This window comes from Hoplias malabaricus, chromosome 8, assembly GCF_029633855.1.
Source record: "Hoplias malabaricus isolate fHopMal1 chromosome 8, fHopMal1.hap1, whole genome shotgun sequence".
In the NCBI taxonomy this organism is placed as follows: domain Eukaryota; kingdom Metazoa; phylum Chordata; class Actinopteri; order Characiformes; family Erythrinidae; genus Hoplias; species Hoplias malabaricus.
The window spans coordinates 17,758,960-17,779,984 of record NC_089807.1 but is presented as its reverse complement, the minus strand read 5'-3'; the positions used below and the strand labels follow the sequence as shown (position 1 = coordinate 17,779,984).

The window sequence follows — 21,025 nt, the reverse complement described above, 5'->3', positions numbered from 1 at the left end:
AAGGAAAAATGAAATGGATTTTCTGACAAACTATTGATTTAAAATGTATTACTCATTTAAGGCAACAAAAGGAATGTGTAATTTATGAATTATTTAATGAATTAATTTATGAATGTTTAAGGGCTTAAAGTTAAAAAGTAAAAGTATTGTGTGTGTGAGAGGGAGTAAGGGTGAGAAAATTAAATAAGCAGTCAGTCCTATATAGCAGCTAATTAGCATTTCTCCTGTTCTAACTCTTGTCTTTCCAGAAATAAAAGAATGAGAGTAGAAGAGAGAAAATAAACTAAAGAAAGAGAGGCAGAGATACTGTGCCTTAGCATGAGAAGGGATTATGTGTGTGTGTGTGTGTGTGTGTGTGTGTGTGTGTGTGTGTGTGGGGGGGGGTGGGGGTGGGAGGGAGGGGGCAGGGAGAAAGGGGGTGGAGCTAACAGAGAAACGCAGTGGAGGAGAGAGGAAGGGGCTTCAGAGCCAGCGCAGTGGGCAAAGAGAGGAAAGTTTGACCAGAGGAGGAGTGCAAGAGGAGGAGCACTGAGAAAGTGTGTGTGTTTGTGTGGACGTGCGCGTGTGCGTGTGTGTTAGTGTTTGAGAGAGTGTGAGTTTGTGAAACGGAGAGAGAGGAACTGCAAGCAAGGCTGAAAAGTGGAATGAGGAGGCTGGGATTTTGGACTTAGTTTTCCCCCCAGGACACACCGAGGAAATACAAGGAGACAGCCATGAGGAACACTATGGGTATGTGTGATATACTATCTCTCTCTGTCTCACACACACACACACACACAAAGAAGAGAGTGAGTTTGGTTTACTACTGTTCCTGTAGGACACAAAACTGTGTGCTTTGAAATTAATTCTTAATTTTCTGAACACAAAGAAATCAGTGGGTTCAAAGTGGTCTAGCAGCAAGGAGTAGCAACATAAAGACCTACATTTACCAGATAGATAGGGGATTAGATCAATTGATAAATAGGCGCTAGGGATGCACAGTGATATTGGAATCATATTAGTATCAAGAAATAATTGCTTTAAACTGTCGGCATCAGAGAGACTTTTAGGCACGATTTGTCTTTAAAGTCTGTTTTGATGTAGAGCAGAACTTTTAGTCAATGTGATGCTGTTCTGCTTCAAGTCTGCTTTCTTTGCTTCCACTACATATATACATTCTTTCTCTGTAATTCTCATTTAGTCCCAGTTCTGGCATTTTAGAAGCACTGAAATGTGTATATAATAGGATCACTGTCACATCGGCAGATATGTCTGTGATAATGATTGGATATTGAAATGAGACCAGAATCCTATAAAAATGTGAAACTCGTGGCCTAAAAGACTTTGCTTTTACCTTATAGTGCACATGTTTACATTCTGATTTGCTCATGTGAGGGTGTGTGATGTTAGAAGGCTGCTGTTGGTGTTGGGCCTCTCAGTGGAGTAATCTGCAGTAATGGACTTACTCAGCCTGGGCCATTTGGTCATGGCAGCCCAGTGGAGGCTGCTGGGGCAGAGACGTTTTTAGGAGCGTGATTACTGCTGTATGCATTACTTAGAGTGCAAGAGCAGGAGGCAATAATCTGCTGGACAACTGGTCTAGACAAGGCAGTTTAATTCACATACTAGGGCTGAAAGATGAAAGCTCACAAGCTCTCCCATTTTAACCATAGCCTTTATTATAAAAAGTGTTTTGATTATTAACCTGAAAACCTGAGCTTATATATTTTATGTAAACGTCTTGTGTCCCATGACAGGACAACCACAAACAACTGACAAACTAATGAGCTATGTTCAGTGCTCAAACCTCAAACCAGGAAAAGAAAGCATAAGCTTAAATCGCAATTGAAGTCAGTAAAATTGCCATGAAATATTTCCACAAATTGTCTGTCTTTAACACATAAGGAGAGTATACAGTAATTATTACACTGTTTCAGATGAAAATATCACATCTCACACAGCAGCATGGTGTCAAAGAGCTATCTTTGTCTTTTTTAAATTACACTCCTCAGGTGGCCTGCAGCCTTGTTTGTTGACGTGGATTAACACTGGTATGAAGTTTCCATTGTGCTCCTCCTGAGTTTACTGGGACTTAAATGCTGGAGTTTGTGGTCTGACTCAGCTCAATGGTAGACCTGTGTACAGTATGAGACCAAAATAGCATATACTGTCACTGCAAGTCAGCACCCCACAAACATTGCTTTAACCAGATGAGATCACCGGGGGGGGGGGGGGGGGGGGGGTGCTTGCGTCACTGAACTGGAAAATAATAGATGTGTTAAATCACTGTCATATGTGAGCAAGCGTTTGAAATATGTCCTTATGCATGCGTTTTGCCTTTTTTGTCTTGTTAAGGAAGTTTGTCATCTCAGACATCAAACACTGACTGAACACAGTGTTGGGCAGCAGTAAATGTAACTTTGGGGATTTGAGCTTTGGATTTGAGTTCAGAAATTGGACAAGGTCTCTTGAATGGAGATTATCATTCTTTTTTCTTCTCTTCAGCACTCTTGAACTTTTGACTATTTTCTCTTGTGCTTTCTTCCTTTCCTCAACATTCTTTTCTTCTCAAAAACTCATCCTTTCTTTCCATCTTCAAATTTCCACTTCTTTTTCTCATCTCCTCTTCTCTTTGACTTTCTTCCCTTGCTAATCTTTCCTCTCCTTTCCTCTCCTCACAATTGGCAGGTATTTATATAAGGAATGAGCAGTTTGTAGACGTGTTTCTTTGAGGAGCTCGAGCTTGTTAGTCCTGGGCTCGGCTCAGCTGACTGCGCTGATTCAGAACTTTCCATGCCATACTTTTCCTCTCTGTCTGAGCTCGCCTGGAATCTGCAGTGACGAAGCGGTCGGCATCCACAGCCCTTTTTGGCTCTTGTCACTGTTGCCCATTTCCATGTTGCAATTCCAAAACCCAGAGAGTTTTTAAAGTATTTTTCCTGCTTTTGGTGGTTTCTGTATACTTCATTGCAAACGTATGGCATAGTTTGACCTGAGCTGTTCTGGTTATGTAAGTGATGCGTCCTCTCCTCTGTGACACTTTTTATTATGACTGCAGCACTTATTTGTGTACCACACATGCTCTGCTCATAACGATCATCGTGGGTCTCAAAATTACTTACTATTATTATTTCAATAAAAGTATATTACTGTAATAAAAAAGGTGTTATGATATGCATTAAAATGAGATGGCTGTAGCAGTTTAATTCATGTGTTGCAGTGTGAGGGCCTCAAGTTATAAATGCTTTAGGCCCTACAGTGTCCCAGCATGGGCCCCACTGAAGTCTGGAATTGATTGCAGAAATTGATTCTATTAAATGCAGACTTTTATATTAATGGCAAGGAATTATTTGGTAATTATTTTGATTTGTTCTAGGAAGTTAAAAACTTGTGTTAGATTTTGAGCGCGTTCCCAATTCGACTAGAACTTTATTCACAGTTCTGTAGGAAATTTGAAGCAAGTGCAAGAAACACCTTTTTGTGATGCTGTGAAAACTGAAATATAAGCCCTTATTCGTCCTAAATGCTTTTAGTCCTACACAAGCTGAAAACAGGGTTTAAGCCTAGACAGAATTTAGAATGAAGCACATTTAAGAACCTGTTTGATTTTTAAAGATAAAGAAAGTTTGGAAAATAAGTTGTAGCTATTTTACATAAAAAGTAACTGGATACAGAATTTGAAATCTGAAATAATTTAGCATCTGGGACAATTGTGTACAATTTATAATTTGATTTAGCTCTAGGACCATCTATTATAATTTTGATGACACTCAAAAGCTGTGCAACATTTGAAGAGCATCTATACATCAGGCCCCCTCTCTGGTATTTTTAGTGGATGGATTTGGGCTCCCCCTCTCTCTTTCTTTCTTGCTGATTGTAGCGGATATCTAATACAGCCATAAACACTATTCAGTGACCCATCCCTTCCACTGTGTTGAAAGAGAGCATTCCATCACCTCATTACCCTCCCATCAGTGGCATCTCCGCAGAATGACCACTCTAACAGTGGTAAGCTGAAGAGGCATTAGCGTGGCGCGGCCGCAGTTCCTCTCCTGGCCTCTCCTGTTCTCAATGTCTGGCTCCCTGACCACTGGCCTGGGATAAATAATCATTAGCGGTTGGAAATTCCTGTTGTGGTGTCCGGGAGCAGAAGAGGAGACGCAGGAGCTCTGCTGATGCCGATGGCTCTAACAGAGCCACTGACTCAGGCAGCCGTCTGGAGAACTCTCACGTACATATGCCTGCTCCCACGCAACAGAAATGCTGCAAGATTGCACAGGGCAACCAGGGGTTAAAAGAAGTAGTGCAATTCATACCCTTTGTGGCTGAAGTCCAACACAGCATAGAGATTTTTTTTGTGTTCTGACCAACTCAGTTCAACTAATAACTTAATTGCCAGGTTTAGTTGATGCATCATAGCACGGAAATCAGTGCTGAGAGCTCTTCCTCTAGGCTCAGAATAGATCAGCATGGCAGAAGGAATAATTTAGCTGTTTTAGCAACCCTGACACTTTTTTCAAAGCACAGGTGCCTTATTTGGATATTTATTTAATTATTAGCATCACAAAAATGTTCTGCTCTTGAATTTGAATAACCATGTTTGTTCCTTTGTAAAACGATACACACATTGGGTTATAAAACCCCTGTAGGTGGGGCAAAGGGCTGACTAATATCAGAGCTGCCCCCAATCATATTATCATCCATCAAGTTGAGACTCAAAAGCTAAACTCAGCGTGTCATGTGTCAGACAAATGTAGAGAGAGAGAGAGAGAGAGAGAGAGAGAGAGAGAGAGAGAGAGAGATCCTCCTTTGATTTCAGCAGCATATGTAAAAACATTTTTATATATCTTTTACAGCTTTAACTCTGTCCTTCTTCCAGTGTGTGTTGGCAGTTAGAAGCAAAGGTTCTTGGGGCCTTTTTTAAAACAGGAATGACCTTTGTAATGGTGAAGAGCCTCAGTGCTTCATTTAAACAGAGCAAGCTCCAGCAGTTCCTCGATATTTCCCTGGCCTGGATGGGCCTGGCCTTTGGTCGGGTGCCAGTGGGGCCCAGCACTACTGTATGCGAGGCAGAAATAAAGCTCTGTACTTTCTGCTGATTGGCAGGTAATGTTTTCCCATATGGCGGTGGCTCCTGGGCATCTGCCTGCTGCAGTTTATTGGAGACATGTTGGCAGCTGGTTGTTTTTGGGGCCGGTGGATGACAGTTTGTGGACAGTGGACAGAGAGGAGAGGCTGAAAGTTGTGTGGCAAGTCCAACATCACTCTACCTTACTTTGAGATGCTTAAGAGTCTCAAAAGTCTTATTTCTGTCTGTGTTCATGCTTCCAAGATGGAGACAGTCCCATACGCCATTATTTATTCATTTCTCTCTGTATACTTTGTTACTTTCATGCAACCATAGAGAAATCCTTTTTATTTTATCTCTAGTAAACCCAATTATTTGAGGTAAAAATGTAAATAATTATATAATAGTATAATTATAGTTAAGCAGACTGCAGTTTATGTATAGCTTTCACATTTTGTTGGTTGATGTCTTCACAAACAGAACATAAATTGAGTGTATTTTCATCCATGTAAAAATAAAAATCATCAGCTTACTTTGCCAGACTATAACAGTGCTACTTAAGTTACATGGTTATAATGTCACATTGTTACTTTTTCTTGTCATTTATAGTCATATTTATTATTGTTGGGGCATTTTTCTCTAAAGTTTAACTGAATTTCTTTCCATATCTCTACAGATCTAGTACATTTGTACATATGTCTTGCTCTCACTGTCTCATAATCTGTTTTTGTACACCCCCACCCTTTCCCTTTTGTGGACTGTTCACCCCAGGCTGCACACATGTAGGCCTCAAGTACCATGGCAACGTCCCCAAACACAAGCACAAGTAAAAGCCTGCTCAAGCAACAGGTTGGCGATGATTAAAAAAAGCCTTAGTGAGCCAATTACCCTTGTTCTACAGGCTATGTAGCAGCTTTTAATTTAATCCAGTGTTTCAACAAAAGCAGTACAGGACTAGCAGGGTGCAGAGAGGGGTAATTGTGAGGGGTTAAAACTGGCAGCAAGGGGCTGGGGTGAGGCAGCAGCTTTGTGTAGAGAGGGAGAGACTGAGAGAGGGTTCAGCTCTGAAGTTCTGTCTTTGTTTTAGATTGTGCTTTGTGTGCATGAATTTTAGAGCCATACTTTTTTCAGCAAAGATTGAGAGGGTTTGTGTGTTTTTGTTAGCTCTGTGGGAGAGCAGACACTAAAGGAATTTGTGACTCATAACTCTACCCTTTAGCTCAGATTGATGATCGGATCCAGTATTTAACCTCCATTTTCACAATTTTCACTTTCTCTCTTTTTTTCCACACAAATCTAGTTAATTACTGTTTACCATGCAAACACATTATGACTATTGCTTCCTCCGTGTTATAATCCACGATGCTACTGGTGAGTGAGGATCACTCGTGCTGAAAGGAGACACTGTGTCTGTGTGTGCTTGGTTCAGTTGGCCGCGTCACCAGGCAGCAGTGGGGATTTTCCAGATCCATTGAAAGCAGCGGTGTGTCAGTCGTTTTCTTGTAGACTTCTTTTTATGCTGTCGGTCTGGTCTGAGCAGCACACCTCAAGTACACTTAAGCTAGTGTTATGAAAAACTATACAGATCAGCCCATATATTAAAATGAGCTTGTATCTACACTGATTTTCCAATTTGAGCTGCACTGACTACAGGTGCACTTTGTAGCAATTACAGATAGTAGTCCAACCTTGTTTTGCATACATTGTTGGCTCGATTGTACCTTGTTGTACAGGGGTCAGGATTATGAGTTTTGATTTGTTCTCAGCACTGCGGGTATCACTAAAATGGTGGCTTTAGCATGTGTTTCACTGGTGCGAATTGATCAGACACAGCAGTGCTGCTAGAGTTTTAATTCCCTCAGTGTCACTGCTAATAAAATTACCTTTAGAATTAGAAAAAAAGGAAGTCATTTTATTGTCATGATTTATTTGGTGTACAGAGAAAACTGTTGGTATATTTTAGCCAGTCTCTCATTATCCATTTGCTCCTTATTTGTAATAGCAATACACTTGGTCTATGTGTAAAAAGAAGCTGTTATTTCAGTTGGCCATCCAGGAGTAAATATGCTGTGCATTCTATGCAGTCCACATACACCACCATGACTGGAGGTCCTTGTTGATGACCAAAAGTTTTCAGTTCCTCTCACCCAAATCTCTGTAACAGTGTGAGTGCTGCATTTAAACTTCATCTGCCATGCTGGAGAGTATCATTATGATGCCAGCAACATTCAGAAAGAGTGAGCAGAGAGCAGTGTGGCCCCCTGCGGACCTTATTCTCATGTTAGGACACACTGCCCTGTTTTAATGGATTCATTGGCCCACAGTGCAGAACAGGTTGTATCTTAATGCATTCAGAGGTGCAAAGTCGATTAGACCTTTCAAAGTTATTGTTCTGCAGCATAAACATTAAGATAAGTATCACAAGACTGCACCAAGCTGTTTATTAAAGGGTCATGCTCATAGGACATGCACATTTATGGCTCTGGTCTGAAAATGTTCTTTAGAATTGAGGAATATTTTCAGACTAAAGCTTCTAGAAGAGGAGTAATACCACTGTTCCTTTTCTGATACTGAAACATTAAGTAGAAATATAAAAACTTAATTCACTTAGGCATTTATTCACATGCAAGTCTGTTGTGGGGCGGATCGCTGGCATAGCAGGTAGTGTCACTGTCACACAGCTCCAGTGTCCTGGGGTTGTGTGTTTGAGCCCCACTCCCAGTGACTGTCTGTGAGGAGTCTGGTGTGTTCTCCCAGTGTCCACATAGGTTTCCTCCAGGTGCTCCAGTTTAGACCCACAGTCCAAAAACACATTGGTAGGTGAATTGGCTACACAAGTGTCCATAGGTGTGAATGTGAGTGTGTGCCATCTTGCGAAAGACTGGTGACCCATCCAGGTTGTGTTCCCACCTTGTGCCTTGTGATTCCTTATAGGCTCTGGACCCACCGTGACCCTGAACTGGATAAGCTGTTACAGGCAATGAATGGATGAATAAGTTTGTTGCATAAAGCAGACATGTTCAATTACTGTCACTTAGCAAATCAGCAGGGGTGTGTGATTTGTCATTTGCAAACACAGCATAACTGATCCAAATCAGTAATATTTTAGTGCAGTTATTTAGCATTTAGGGAAGTCTAATTCGTTCCATATAGTTTCATGTGTGTATGTGTATGAATGTTTGTAGTAGGCCTGTTTCTGTATCGTTCCACGACTGTCCCTAGATATTGCAGCTATCTGATGGAGAGACAATAGAGGTGCAGCTGGCAGGAAGTGTCCCAGTGGAGAGCTGCCGTGCCAGGCTTTCTATAACTGCTCTCTTGGGGGTTAGTGTAGTGTGACCAGAGCAGGACATAGATTCTTATCGCCGTCCTTCAACCGATTTACACTATACACCTGCTCTTCACAACAGTGGAGCATATGAGGGAGATTAGAGCACAGAAGCGGTAAGATGATGAGTGGAACAAGTAAGAGAGAGAGAGAGAGAGAGAGAGAGAGAGAGATCCTCCTTTGAAGAGAGAGAGAGAGAGGGGGGAGCCATATTGTCTAAAAAGGGCACAATGTAGGAATAGGAAATGTTAACAACAGTAGAAGGACATGGCTAACAGGAAATGTGCAGCCAGGTGTGAAAGACGATTTTGCAGGAAGGAAAAGACATTGAGGATGCTGGAATCTGTGGAAAAGACGAGGGAGTGATTACAGGAACTGGTAAAGAAAAAGGAAAATATCATGGCTTTAAGGACAGGCATGGAGCGTGGAGGAAGACTGTGTTAGGCTTTGAAGAATGGTAAATTATTGAAAGATTGACGGGACTTGGAGGCTAGGAGGAGGTCAAAAGGGTATGCACTCAGGACTATAAACACACCCACAGCTGACTTTTTTTAAATTCAGCCATCACTTAAATAGCTTTACTCTGCTGCTCCAGTGTTAAGCTGCTATAATTAGACCTGGTCCATTTGTTCTCAAATGAGAACAAAATAATTTATTCTTGTGAATTTTCTTTGGCCATTTTTAGCCATGATGTGTTGTGACCCGCAGGCAGTCATAGTTGGTGTATAACTGTGTTTGTTAGCACAGAAGAATTTATCACCATTTATTAGCCATGTTTATAGTTACATGACCCCCAAAGTTAAGGACTCCTTTAAAGTTGCCAAAACAATGAATGCACTGCAGAAACATAAATGGTGTTATTGGAGTCCAGTTCTCTGTGAGTCTCCTGTTTACAGGGTAAACGCGGGCATGTGTGGGACAGCATACTGTCATGGCCAGCGTTTCCATGGAAAGGGGCTTTGATCAGGATCTGAATACACATCAAACATCTTGGCCCAGCAGAAGTGTCTGTGCCCAAATGGGATTAGGGCTGTGGGGATTTCTGTGCTGAGATCTGGAGCTCCGCTGGGTTCCAGGCACTGCTCTGGCATTTCCCACCCATTTTCCCTCAGTCTCCAAGAAGACGCTGAGCGGTTCCTGGGAGATTCACGCCTCAACGCTAATCCTTTCCGGCAGCACTGGAGCTATTAAGACTTATCATAACGAGATTTCAGTGGCCAGCCCCTGCTCTCGCTGCAGGTTTGATTAGAAACACCTGCAGTGGACAGCTGCAGCATTCACTCACTCTCGTAACTAATAGAGATAAAAGAGCAGATCCCAAGTTCTGAGATAATTGGCCTGTTTTGTTTTGCCCTTGATAAATACCACTGGGTGGAATTATACTGCAGTGCATTCTCATGGTTTTACTCATGATAATAAATTAATGCTTTCATTATACTAAAACATCTTGATGATTTCCCAGATGGAGTTGGGGACTGTATATATACATCCTTGCCTAATGTAGCCAAGAAATGCTTGCTCTGACCAGACACTGCCATTTGGGTCTGTGTGAAACGCAATCCATTCCGCAAACATCAAAGTTCTCATTTACTTGTGATATAAATCAATTACTGAGGTTTTTACAAACCAAGCCTATGAGATGCTTCACTTTATAAAACTGAAACATGGACATGTGAATATGTGGAAGTGGACAAAGCCAGTCAGAATAACTTGCACAACTAGTGCAATGATATCAGATGCTCTGTGTGCCTCTGTGGGTGGAGCGTCTGAGACTAAGAATAGGGAAGGGTCCTCAGAATGTAAAGGAGTCTGTAGGTCAATAAAACGAGCAGAGATAGGTCTGGGAAACGCTAGGGCTGCCCAGAATGGAGTTCACCAGTTTGGGGGAGGTGTGAGGATTTAGGCATGGAGGACCCTTTAATCATATTATTCTGGGCTCAGCAAGCTATGTTTGGGTTGTGGGGAGTTTTGGGTGAGTGTGGTCACAGTGCTCTGTGTTTGAGGTTGAAACGGCCAATCAAGGTCAGTGCAGGGGTGGGGGACTGGGCAGGTTCTCCATGGTTTCATGTGGGTGGATTTGAACACTAAGGGTTGAGTGTGTGGGCTTACAAAGGTGATGATGAGTTAAGTATAAGGAGAGTGAAATGATCCATGATGATGCAGGCCTGGGAAGTTTAGGACTGGGTGAGGGAGTGATGGACACATTTAAAGTTCTGATCTTTTTAGACCTCTCTGCTGACAGCTCATACCTCAGAGGCCTACACTCAGCCTCAATGGCTCAGTGGTCAGTTTACTTATTTTGTATGTTAGGGCATTTGTACAAGAGTTAACTTGCGAGAGTTGTCTTAATGCTTTCATAGAAGTTCATGGGGTTTTTTTGTTTTTTTTTGAGATGATCTGGTGTGGTACAGGTGAGTAGAGAAGGAGAAAAGAGTGAAGCATACTTCAGCAGGGAACCATACTACACCATGAACACTGGATATATTTGGAGTAGTGGAGTGAAGCAACATGCAAAATACTGCTCTGGAAATTTCCTCTCAAAATGTCAGGGCACCCTTTGACTTACCCCTCTCATTTACTCTCTCTGTCTCTCTCATTTTCTGTTCTTCCACTTCTTTTCTGTCTCTCTTCAGTCTTTTATATCTTACTCTTTTTCCATAAATATGATTATGTATCAGAGTATCTTAAAATTAATGTTTGTTGTTTCATTCAGACTTGTGTGTGTGTGTGTGTGTGTGTGTGTGTGTGTGTGTGTGTAACTTTGTCGTGTATCACACTACATAAATCTCTTTAGTACCTGGCCATTACTTATATGTAATAGGAAGATTCTTTCAGTCAGAAATATAGAGAGAGTGCCTGTAAAGCTATTGCAGGCTCACACACACTGGAAATGAAGTTACTGTTGCAGAATGAAAGAGTACGCTACTGAAGGGTAGTGAGACTGACATTAAGGTCAGGGTTACCCACGGTCATCACAGGTCGTGAGAAACAGTGCCCTCCTATGCATCTGTTTTACCCCAGCAAAATTTAGACCTCAGCTGAAATGGTACCCTGTGTGGAGCGGCTGGGATTTGTCCTTGTTTTGTTTTGTTTTTAAAGCTGATATCTGCCATTTTTCTGCCATGTTTATAAGTTTAATATCATAGATTTAATGTCATAGGTTTAATATCACAAACATATGTACAATAATACTACAATAATAATGTGATTCTTCATGGCATTTTAATAAATGTTAAGAAATCAACAAATAATCGTTAATTTGTTACGGCATTTGAACACAGCAGCTGTCCGTCACACTATGTGAAAATGTTATGATGAATGGACCAGTAGAAATACTCAAGAATTTCTTGGAATTAAATCTTTATACAATAAGTTCAATTGAAAGTTAAGAAGATTTTTTCCTAATCCTTTAAAGTTGTTATTTTGAAGATATTTTTCATTGGACAGTGACCGTATTTAATAATATAGGTACACATATATTGTGAAAACAACCTACTTCTGACAGAACATCTGAGACAAAACTGCGATTTTTGATTCTGTATTCAGTGATTAAAAATTATTCTTATTTGAATGTTCAATATTTTGCTGTTTAAATTAAGCAGTTGCACCATTTCACCTCAGTCTATCTGTTCTGACTTTATTTCTTCTAAGAATTTCTGTGAAGGAAAATGTGCTATCTTACTAGGGCTGGGCAATTAATCGGAAACTAATCGAAATCAACTATCAGAACTTGTAATCAACAATCTTGACTATATCGATTATATTGATTATTTTTATTGTTATGTCCCCACTTTGTGTTCATGTACTGTCCCTTTAAAACTACGCTACCAACCTGTAGTCACATGATTCAGGCCCTGTCTGCCACATGAAAGCAACCTAAACTCAGGCCAACCGAGTGACTCGAGCAACTCGTACCAAAGAAGCATCTATGGTTTGGACGTGCTGTGTTTTGACTATAATTAAGACGACACTGAATAAAAAGAAGTCAAATGTAAACACTGAGAAAAAACAGTTTCAGCGACCAATGCACACCACACGCCAAATATAAACAGTGCTCAAAAAACAAGAGAGGAATAAGCTCCCAGCAACATTAGAAAAAATGTCCCAGCTTTAATACTGGAGCATATTTACAGCACAAGCCTCATCACTGAACTATGAGGGTCAAAAACACAAAAACAAAATAATCGTCATTAATTGCATTACCCAGCACTATATTTTACCAAAATGTTTGTGTGCTTCACAATATTGCTATATAATACTCTAACTCTCAGTCTTTTGGTGTGCTGTAATTTTTTTATCATAAAAGGCAAAAGCACAAAGTTTTCAGATTCGTGCTTGCTGTATGTGTACTGCTCAGAGTAAAGGGAGGACTGCCGTTTCCTTGGCAATGTCTTTGTAGCAGAACCCTTTTAAATATCTCTCACTCTCAGTACATTTCTCATAAAAGGTCTGAACCAAAAACTACACCTTACAGCAGAGGCTGAATAGACAGGGAAGAGAATGTTTTATGTAATGTACGTTTCACAGGGTGACAAAATATAAGAATCTCCTCTCTGTATATTTCTGTGTTTCTTGGGGTTTAGGAATGATACTCCACATTGATCTTACTCTTGGTGATGTGGTTCAGTGTGTTCCTCTTCTATGTCACAGTAAGGAATGTTCTTTGAAGTGCAGAGGGAGTGTGTTTTGAAGTGCACTGGGGGTGTGTGTGTTGGGGGGTGTAATTAATTGGACTGACAGGGTCTTTGCAGGCCTCGCTGCTTGCATTATTCCACATGGCAAGATGGCTTAGAGCTTGCAGCAGAAGTAGCAGTCGAAATATAAGAGTTACACACTGTCATAGCAGCTTCTGATACCATAGCATACTCTCCTATGAACAGATTTCGGACACAGCTTCCTGTCAGCTAAGATAAAGATACAGGGATTTCTACATTTATTATACTTTAAGCTAATGCTGTAATATAATTATTTGCCAAGTTCCAGCTAGCCAAACCAATATAGTACAACAACAATATAATGGTATTTTAGCATTACAAACTGAACAAACTCAACATTATTCATCTGATTCAATGAGATTTTTAACAAAGTTCAGTACATGTCGTCCAGTTTTGCAACATAACACAAACGTAAACAGAGCCTGGTTCAGCCAATATATGTCACGTTTACAAATACATTTACCAGTCCTTCCTATTTCTTCCATTAGTAATCATCTCTCCTTTGCTTTCCCTCTTTCTGTAGAGAGTGAGTGTTGGGCGCACAGTCGCCATGGCTTTGGTTCAGGCCCTGCCGGTGCCCACTGATCATCCTAAATCCAACGCTGATATTGAGCAGTGTCATTCTGTTTCACCACCCTCTGCAACCGCAGGCGTCATGGGCTCCGTCAGCAGCCTGATCTCTGGACGCACTTACCAGGAGCGCCACTGCCGCGCCGCCAGCGACTTCAGCAGCAAGTGCCGCAGATCCACTCCAGCTACGAGCTGTTTCCGGCAGCAGGAGGGAACCCTGCGAAGTGCCAGTTCCCAGGAGCAGCTCCTCACCAACCAGCCTTCCCTGAGCTCCAACAAGTCCTCCACCATCATTGCTGCTGGCAATGGCAACTATGGATATGTGAGCGATGAGTTGGTGGGTGACTGGAATGACAATCTTGTGACAACATGCAGCCCATGCAGTGATACAGAAGAACCACGGGACACCCGGCCCATGAACGGCAACATCGGGGGTCCTCCTCCAAAACTCATCCCTGTGTCCGGTAGGCTGGAGAAGGTGAGTTACAACAGTTTTCTGAGTTTATAAAGAAAGTGCCGCACTGCCACTGCCGGCTATTGGTCTGCTCTTCTTAAAAACAACCCACATGGTTTACCCATATAAAACCATCCCTTTCATTTAACTGTACTGACTTTGATGAAATTAGTTACATTTTCAGTTGCTTCCTATTTTGTATCGATTGTATTTAAGATTCTTGTTATTTTCCAAAAGTATTCTATTTTTCCCTCAAATTGTGTGCTCAGTAACTTTGTATTAGATTTAACCTTAACTACTCTTTCATACAGTACATTACCACTAACACAGACTGCATTCAGGCAGTTAATGGTCATGTATTTCATGAATAAGTGTTTAATGTTAAATATGATGAAAATTAACTTTGCACACAGAGTGCAGTCTACATAGGAATAATGGCCTGGGGGCCATGCAGTGACATCCTGCAGCAAAAGAAAGCCAACATCATATTAATGCCTATGGTTTTAAAATGATTTGTTTAACCACCGCATGTGGGTTTGATGTTTGTAATATTATGGGATCATATTAAATAATATATGTAATTGTGTTATAATATTATACCTGTATAAACCATCCATCCACGTAAAAAATATAGAAATAGTATTATTTTATAATAAATAAATAATATTTATTAAAATAGAAATATAATATACCACCCCTCAAAAAATGTCAATTCCAATGACAGACCTCTATCACTGACAGGTATGGAAATTTAAAAGGGTTTTGTTTACATTATGGTGTAAAATAGTGTTTTGTATGTTTTTACACAGAAAAAACATTCATGTACATGACACTCAGTGTGACTGGTTATAAAATGCTTATTGAAGATTACCCACTATTAATATCATACAAGTTTCATCAAAAAGGAGAAATACTTTTGAAAAATAGATGTTTATTAGTCTTTTGAAGGAATTAATACATACTTTTAACATTTTGGGCCCAGGGGAATAAGGTAAACTAAACACAGATTTAGGTTCCCTGAGGCTCTAAAGCTAAACGTTACCTGCACTCACACCGTGAGCAGAGGACAGGAATTTCAGTGATATTCAGTGTTAGTCAGTGTTGCAATTCCTAATACCTTCAAGATTTAATCAGACAGTGTTTGAATATTTTAATTTATTACAGAATATGGAGAAAGTGGTAATCCGGCCCACCGCATTCAAGCCTGTAGTGCCCAAGAACCGCAACTCTGTGCAGTACCTCTCCCCAAGGCCAGGGGGCAGTCTGTCTGAGAGCCAGGGCAGCCTCAACCTTTTACTTCCAGGAGGTGGAGCAGGGCTGGTGTGCACTGAGAAGCGCAACTCATACAGTGGTGGCCGTAACGCGCGCAGCAGCCAATCCTGCACCATGTCAGACTCGGGCCGGAACTCTCTGTCCAGTCTGCCCACCTACAGCAGCACAGGGTACAGCTTAGGTCCCAGTGAAGGGACATCTGGACACCCAGAACCCGCTCGGGCAAGTGGCAGCCACGGTCACTCAAACTCAGATAGTGGACGTTCTTCTTCCAGCAAAAGCACTGGCTCTCTGAGTGGGCGGGGCCAACCACTGTCTGACAGTGGGTCATGTGGGAGGTCACCCGCCCCACCAGAAGGATACGAGGGTGTGGTCCGAGACCTAGAGGAGAAACTGAGAGAGAGAGACCTGGAACTGCAGCAGCTCAGAGACAACCTGGATGAGAACGAGGCAGCCATTTGCCAGGTGAGGAATTGGACTCATATCTCAAACATTTTTGAGAACGTTTTTTACAGTTAAATTATATTATTCATTCAATAAGCTCTAAGATATCCTGGCCTTGTTCAAAATGTCAGAATGCTGTGTGTGCAGGTGTATGAAGAGAAGCAAAAGCGTTGTGAGCAGGAGCTGGAGGAGCTGAGGCAGAGCTGTGCATCTAAGATGAAGCAGGCACAACAAAAAGCACAACGGGCACAGCAGGTACTGCAGCTGCAGGTCTTCCAGCTGCAGCAGGAGAAGAAAAAGCTGCAGGAGGACTTTTCACAGCTGCTGCAGGAGCGGGAGACACTGGAGAAGAGATGTGCCTCCATTGAGAGAGAGCAGACACAGCTTGGCCCACGACTGGAGGAGACCAAATGGGAGGTGAGACCTGGAAACTTTCAAAAAACTGTTCAAAGAAACGGTTAGAATTTGTGTCAAGGAAAGCCAAACATAGGCTAAATTTAAGCAGTTGGCCTTTCCCTGAAAAGTTAATAGAGCAACACTGCTGCTCAATGATGCTATCTATTTGGCATCACTCTAACCTCTAAGGACGCAGTGTCACTGAATTGAATCATCAACCTTGCATCCCCACAGGGCATACTGACAACATGGCTGACACAATTAATTATGGTGGTTTTAGTGCAGATTTACATTATCAGTAACCCTCTGTTCTGCTGCAACAGCAGCAGCAGTGATGTGCTCTCAGTCCTTTTACCTAGGTAGTTTGTTTAGTATAGTTTCAGACCTTGTACTTAAAATACACAAAATTTTTTAGCACAAACATCAATGCGTTCTTGAGATCCTGCTGGTGTGGGTTCATGGTTTCCCCTTTTGCAAACCCTGTGTTCAGATACTTACCGTGTTTCCCCGAAAGTAAGACAGTGTCTTACATTCTTTTTACCCCCGAAAGTCCCACTATGTCTTACTTTCGGGGTATGTCTTATATTGGTAAAAAATGTCGATTTTTGTTTTAACCATAAAATTAACATTTATTAACAACCTGAACAGTATGGTATTCACCATAAAACAGTTTTATAAAAGCAAGTGGCAAGAATGTCTTGTTACAACCGTATCATGACGGTATTTCCATGTATAACATTACAATAACAAACAATTAAAAACCGTAAGAACGAACAGTTTGAATATGTTATACTGGAAGATAAAACAGATTTATTCCATGACAACCATGGCCATGCCAATCAGAGCGACCACCAGCGGCTGCACATGAGGGCACTGAGGCTGCATGTTGGACCACGGACAACATTACTGCTGCTCCCGCGGCCTCCACGTACCTCCGCTCATTCCGCTCCAGATCCGTCCGCATCCCGCTCTAACCGTCCGCATCCCGCAGTTAATGCAGCAAAAGGTACCGGTACTATGGCTTATATTTTTCCAACGTTCAGTTTACTATGTCTTACTTTCAGGGTACGTCTTACATTAGCCGACCCCCCTAAAACCCACACTGCGTCTTACTATCAGGGAAACACGGTATTAAAAAAAAGATTTCCCCTCCATCATCCGATTACTAAACTTGCTGCATGCACACATGACAGCAGTTATTATTCCTTTTAACAGAGAAATGATGCAGAAACAACGTTGTTGATGGAAGCCACCCAGGTCCTAAAAACTCCATATGAGGAGACTAAGCTTTTGATTTACTTTGTATCTAAAACTGACCTATTTTCTTCCTGTGTTTTTGTAGGTGTGTCAGAAGTCAGGAGAGATTTCCCTCCTGAAGCAGCAGCTGAAGGATGTGCAGTCAGACCTGGGCCAGAAGGCGGCTGAGATCGTGGCCCTGAAGGCCCAGCTGCGTGAGGTTCGCTCTGAGCTGCAGGCCAGCCAGGCACGCTCCCAGGAGGCCCACACTGCTGCCCGCACCCGCACACTGGAGCTGGAGGTTTGTGAGAATGAGCTGCAGCGGCGCAAGAGTGAGGCCGAGCTGCTGAGGGAGAAGCTGGGTCGTCTGGAGGAAGAGTCTAGCCGTCTGAGGGCTACTCAGGCCACACTACCTTCCTCCAAAGGCCAGTGCATGAGTCTGCCTCTGCCTCTGTCTCAGGGACGCAGCCCTGCCTTCCGGGATGGAGAAGAGCAACTGTTGGTGTATGAAAGTGACGAGGCCAAGGCTCAGCGACAGAGCAGTGATGCGCTGCACATTCTCCACCAGCAGGTGGAGCGACTGCGTGCAGAGCTCCTATATGAGAGGAGGCGTGGCCAGGACCAGTTGGAGGCCTTTGATGAAGAACGGCGTGTGTGGCAGGAGGAGAAGGAAAAGGTGATTCGCTATCAGAAACAGCTGCAGCAGAACTACATCCAGATGTACCGGCGCAACCGAGAGCTGGAGCGGGTCATGAGAGAGCTGAGTCTGGAGTTGGAGAACAGGGACATGGAGGAGTTTGATATGCGTAACAATGACATCCACTTTGAAGAAATCACAGCCACTGAGATCTAGCGCATTTTCATACCACACAGACCCCTTAGATCTGGAGTGACACACATCAGTCCTGAAAGACCGCAAAACTGAGTTTAGCATTCTACCTCCTGTAACATACCTGGGTCAACTAATCAGCCATGTAGCAAGGCCTTCCTGAGTTGAATTCAGTGTTAGAACAGGCAATACACTAAACTCCAGTACCTGAGTTTAACACCCCTGCCTTAGCTTGTCCTCTGAGTCTGATGACCTCCAGTTGTGAGGCACAGATCACCACAGTAAATGCAAAAACAGGGTTAAACGAGTGTTGAGGACATTTAATATTTCTTCAACACCACCTTTCTAAGCATTTTTATAATGCCACGTCCCTATACGCATGTTCACAGATACAAGCCAGTGTTATGCTGAGCTGCCTGTTGTGTAATGGACACAGTAACAGCACTAATGGGAGAAGGGCACCTGCACTAATGGACTTCTCTGTACCAGCATTAATATTGATGTCATGGATCTCTTAAGTGGCATGGTCAAATCATCTAGGGAAAAGCCTACAGTTGCTGTCCTGAACATCAGGACACTTAATGCATACAGTGCATTCATTCTTGTAGTTGTTCTAATCTGCATCTGATATATCAACGGCACCCTATTGATAGTTGTCATGCAGAGGCCCAGCACAAAACAGAGTAACATATTTTTTGTTCTCTCAGTGGTCACTGGCTTCTGTGTGTCCAGATACTAATCACTTTATCTAGAAGTACTATTTTTCTATGTAGATCTTTAAAAACAGCCAAATGATATTTTTGCTTGTCTTTTCTTCAGACCTTAATGTAATTCCAATTAGTGCAAAATATTGCAGTGCACACAGAGTAGAGCGAACAGCATGTGAGCATGATACAGCATAGTTCTGTCTGGAGATCGTATTTATAGTGTTCTCCATGGAGATGGGATGTCTATATGACGTCACACCTTAAGCTCCAGTTAGCATTGGCTCCTCCCACAGTGGGTGGAGCCTTTGCTCTCCTTAGTAGCTTAGCTAATGTATGCATAAATGTCAACTGCAGTTCCTCAAATACTAATCAGACATTTGTGGTCACAAAAGAAGGGATATATAAATACATATATACACTATATAAACTATGTTGTTTTTACAGAGCAGATTCTTTAAAATAAATATGAATGAAATATTGAATATATATGATGTATATTTTTATATATAAATATAACTATATACATAGCACCTCAAACTATTTTGTGGTAACACAGGTAACCTTGTGGGTTTAACAGTTCTGTATCTCATCTTTTAACAAGTAATACAACAGAGGGATCATTTGCAATCAGCTTTTCGTAAGACGTTTGAACTTTTTGTTTTTGTTATTTTTAATTTTCCAAAATTCAACAGACTGAAAATGAAATTTGGATATTTGTGTCACAATTTTCTAATTAAGCACTAATTGAAATCTTCATATTTAGGAAGGTTAATAGGTTTTTCTATTACTTCTATCAGAAACAAAACCATAACTGTGCTGTTGCTTACTGCTGATTGCAACTGACCCTCCATTAAACAACTTAGCAGCTTCTTTTGAATCGTACTGTATGTATTGTCTCTGTTGTAACCAGCCAATCAGACCAGCACTATTAATCAGTAAGGTCTCGTTCTGCTAGTTTTCTCTGAAATGAAAGTCTGGTCATTTTTTTTTGTTTGTTTTGATTATATACTTTTCATAAAACCTTTCATTCAGTGAATTCCTGTGTTAACCACAATCTAAATGTAGCCCTATATCCACACTGCCTAAGATCTGTATTTCAGTTCAGACAGAGTAGCGCTGAGATTGGATGAGGAGAAATAGGTGCTCTGACCCGGATCGGACTGTTGTTAGGGGCCTCTTCAGTTTCATGGCAGCACTGTCCTGTTGCACAAAACTGGAAAAGGCATAAAACTAAAGAGCCTCCTTTTATTCACAGTGCTTTCTGTTCTTCAAATCATTACTGTCTCATAACCGTGACTAAAACACATGTAAATATTTCTAACATTGTATACAGTGACATATTGTAGCCTATATGCAGACACAGTTTTGATCTCAAAAGGTGTAGGCACTGTGAATAGACCAAAGCAAAGTTACATATTTGTTTTAACCTTTACTTCCTGTCCGTTCTTTGTGTTTTCTTTGATGGCTCATGGTGTTTGTTGCCATTCATGTACATTTCACGCTGTACATTTCTTGTAAAGAAACTGTGTTTTTAATTAAAAAACCAGGAAGTCACAAATCATAGTGATTTTTGCTGCTTTTTTAAAATATTTTTTATTGTATGACTTTACCATTTACTTATTATTTACATAATGTCCAGGAGGAACGCAACTGAAATAACTTAATGACAAGTGGAATATTTCCATTTTTATTATAGAGGAATCATGCAGGACTTTTGTAATAAAATCAGTTGCAAACATATTTGCCAAGCACATGCCCTGTCTAAATCACAGTAGGGCCTAAGTATGTTTATAGTGAGAATCTCAGTGCCTAACCTTGACCTCGCCAGCATTTCCGATCCTGTCGGTCTGCTGCACTGTTAATGTTCCGATGTAAGGCACTCTGCAAAGATGAAAGTAAAAATGATCTCATAATGACCAAAGTGTTTAGCCCTGCAAACTCACAGACCAAGGTATGTACATGCTCACTGTGTCCTTTAAACACTGGCTCGGGAGACAAAAAAGAGAGACAGAAATAGACTGCGATTT

At 41.5% G+C, this 21,025-nt stretch overlaps 1 protein-coding gene across 1 annotated transcript; it reads left to right on the top strand.

Annotated features, from left to right (window-relative positions):
- Positions 1-500: 500 nt before the first annotated feature.
- On the top strand, positions 501-20,544 carry lzts2a (leucine zipper, putative tumor suppressor 2a). Its single transcript, XM_066680062.1, has 5 exons — positions 501-729; positions 13,614-14,138; positions 15,279-15,851; positions 15,978-16,247; positions 17,569-20,544. The coding sequence occupies exons 2-5, from the start codon at positions 13,641-13,643 to the stop codon at positions 18,313-18,315; spliced, it is 2,088 nt and encodes a 695-aa protein (XP_066536159.1). The 5' UTR covers positions 501-729; positions 13,614-13,640; the 3' UTR covers positions 18,316-20,544.
- Positions 20,545-21,025: the final 481 nt, after the last annotated feature.

What these genes read in the sequence shown, in the direction of transcription:
- lzts2a (XM_066680062.1), top strand. Translation starts at nt 13,641, where the DNA reads ATGGCTTTGGTTCAGGCCCTGCCGGTGCCCACTGATCATCCTAAATCC. An exon ending in TGTCCGGTAGGCTGGAGAAG is followed by an intron (nt 14,139 to 15,278) that starts GTGAGTTACAAC and finishes AATTTATTACAG; the next exon opens with AATATGGAGAAAGTGGTAAT. An exon ending in ACGAGGCAGCCATTTGCCAG is followed by an intron (nt 15,852 to 15,977) that starts GTGAGGAATTGG and finishes CTGTGTGTGCAG; the next exon opens with GTGTATGAAGAGAAGCAAAA.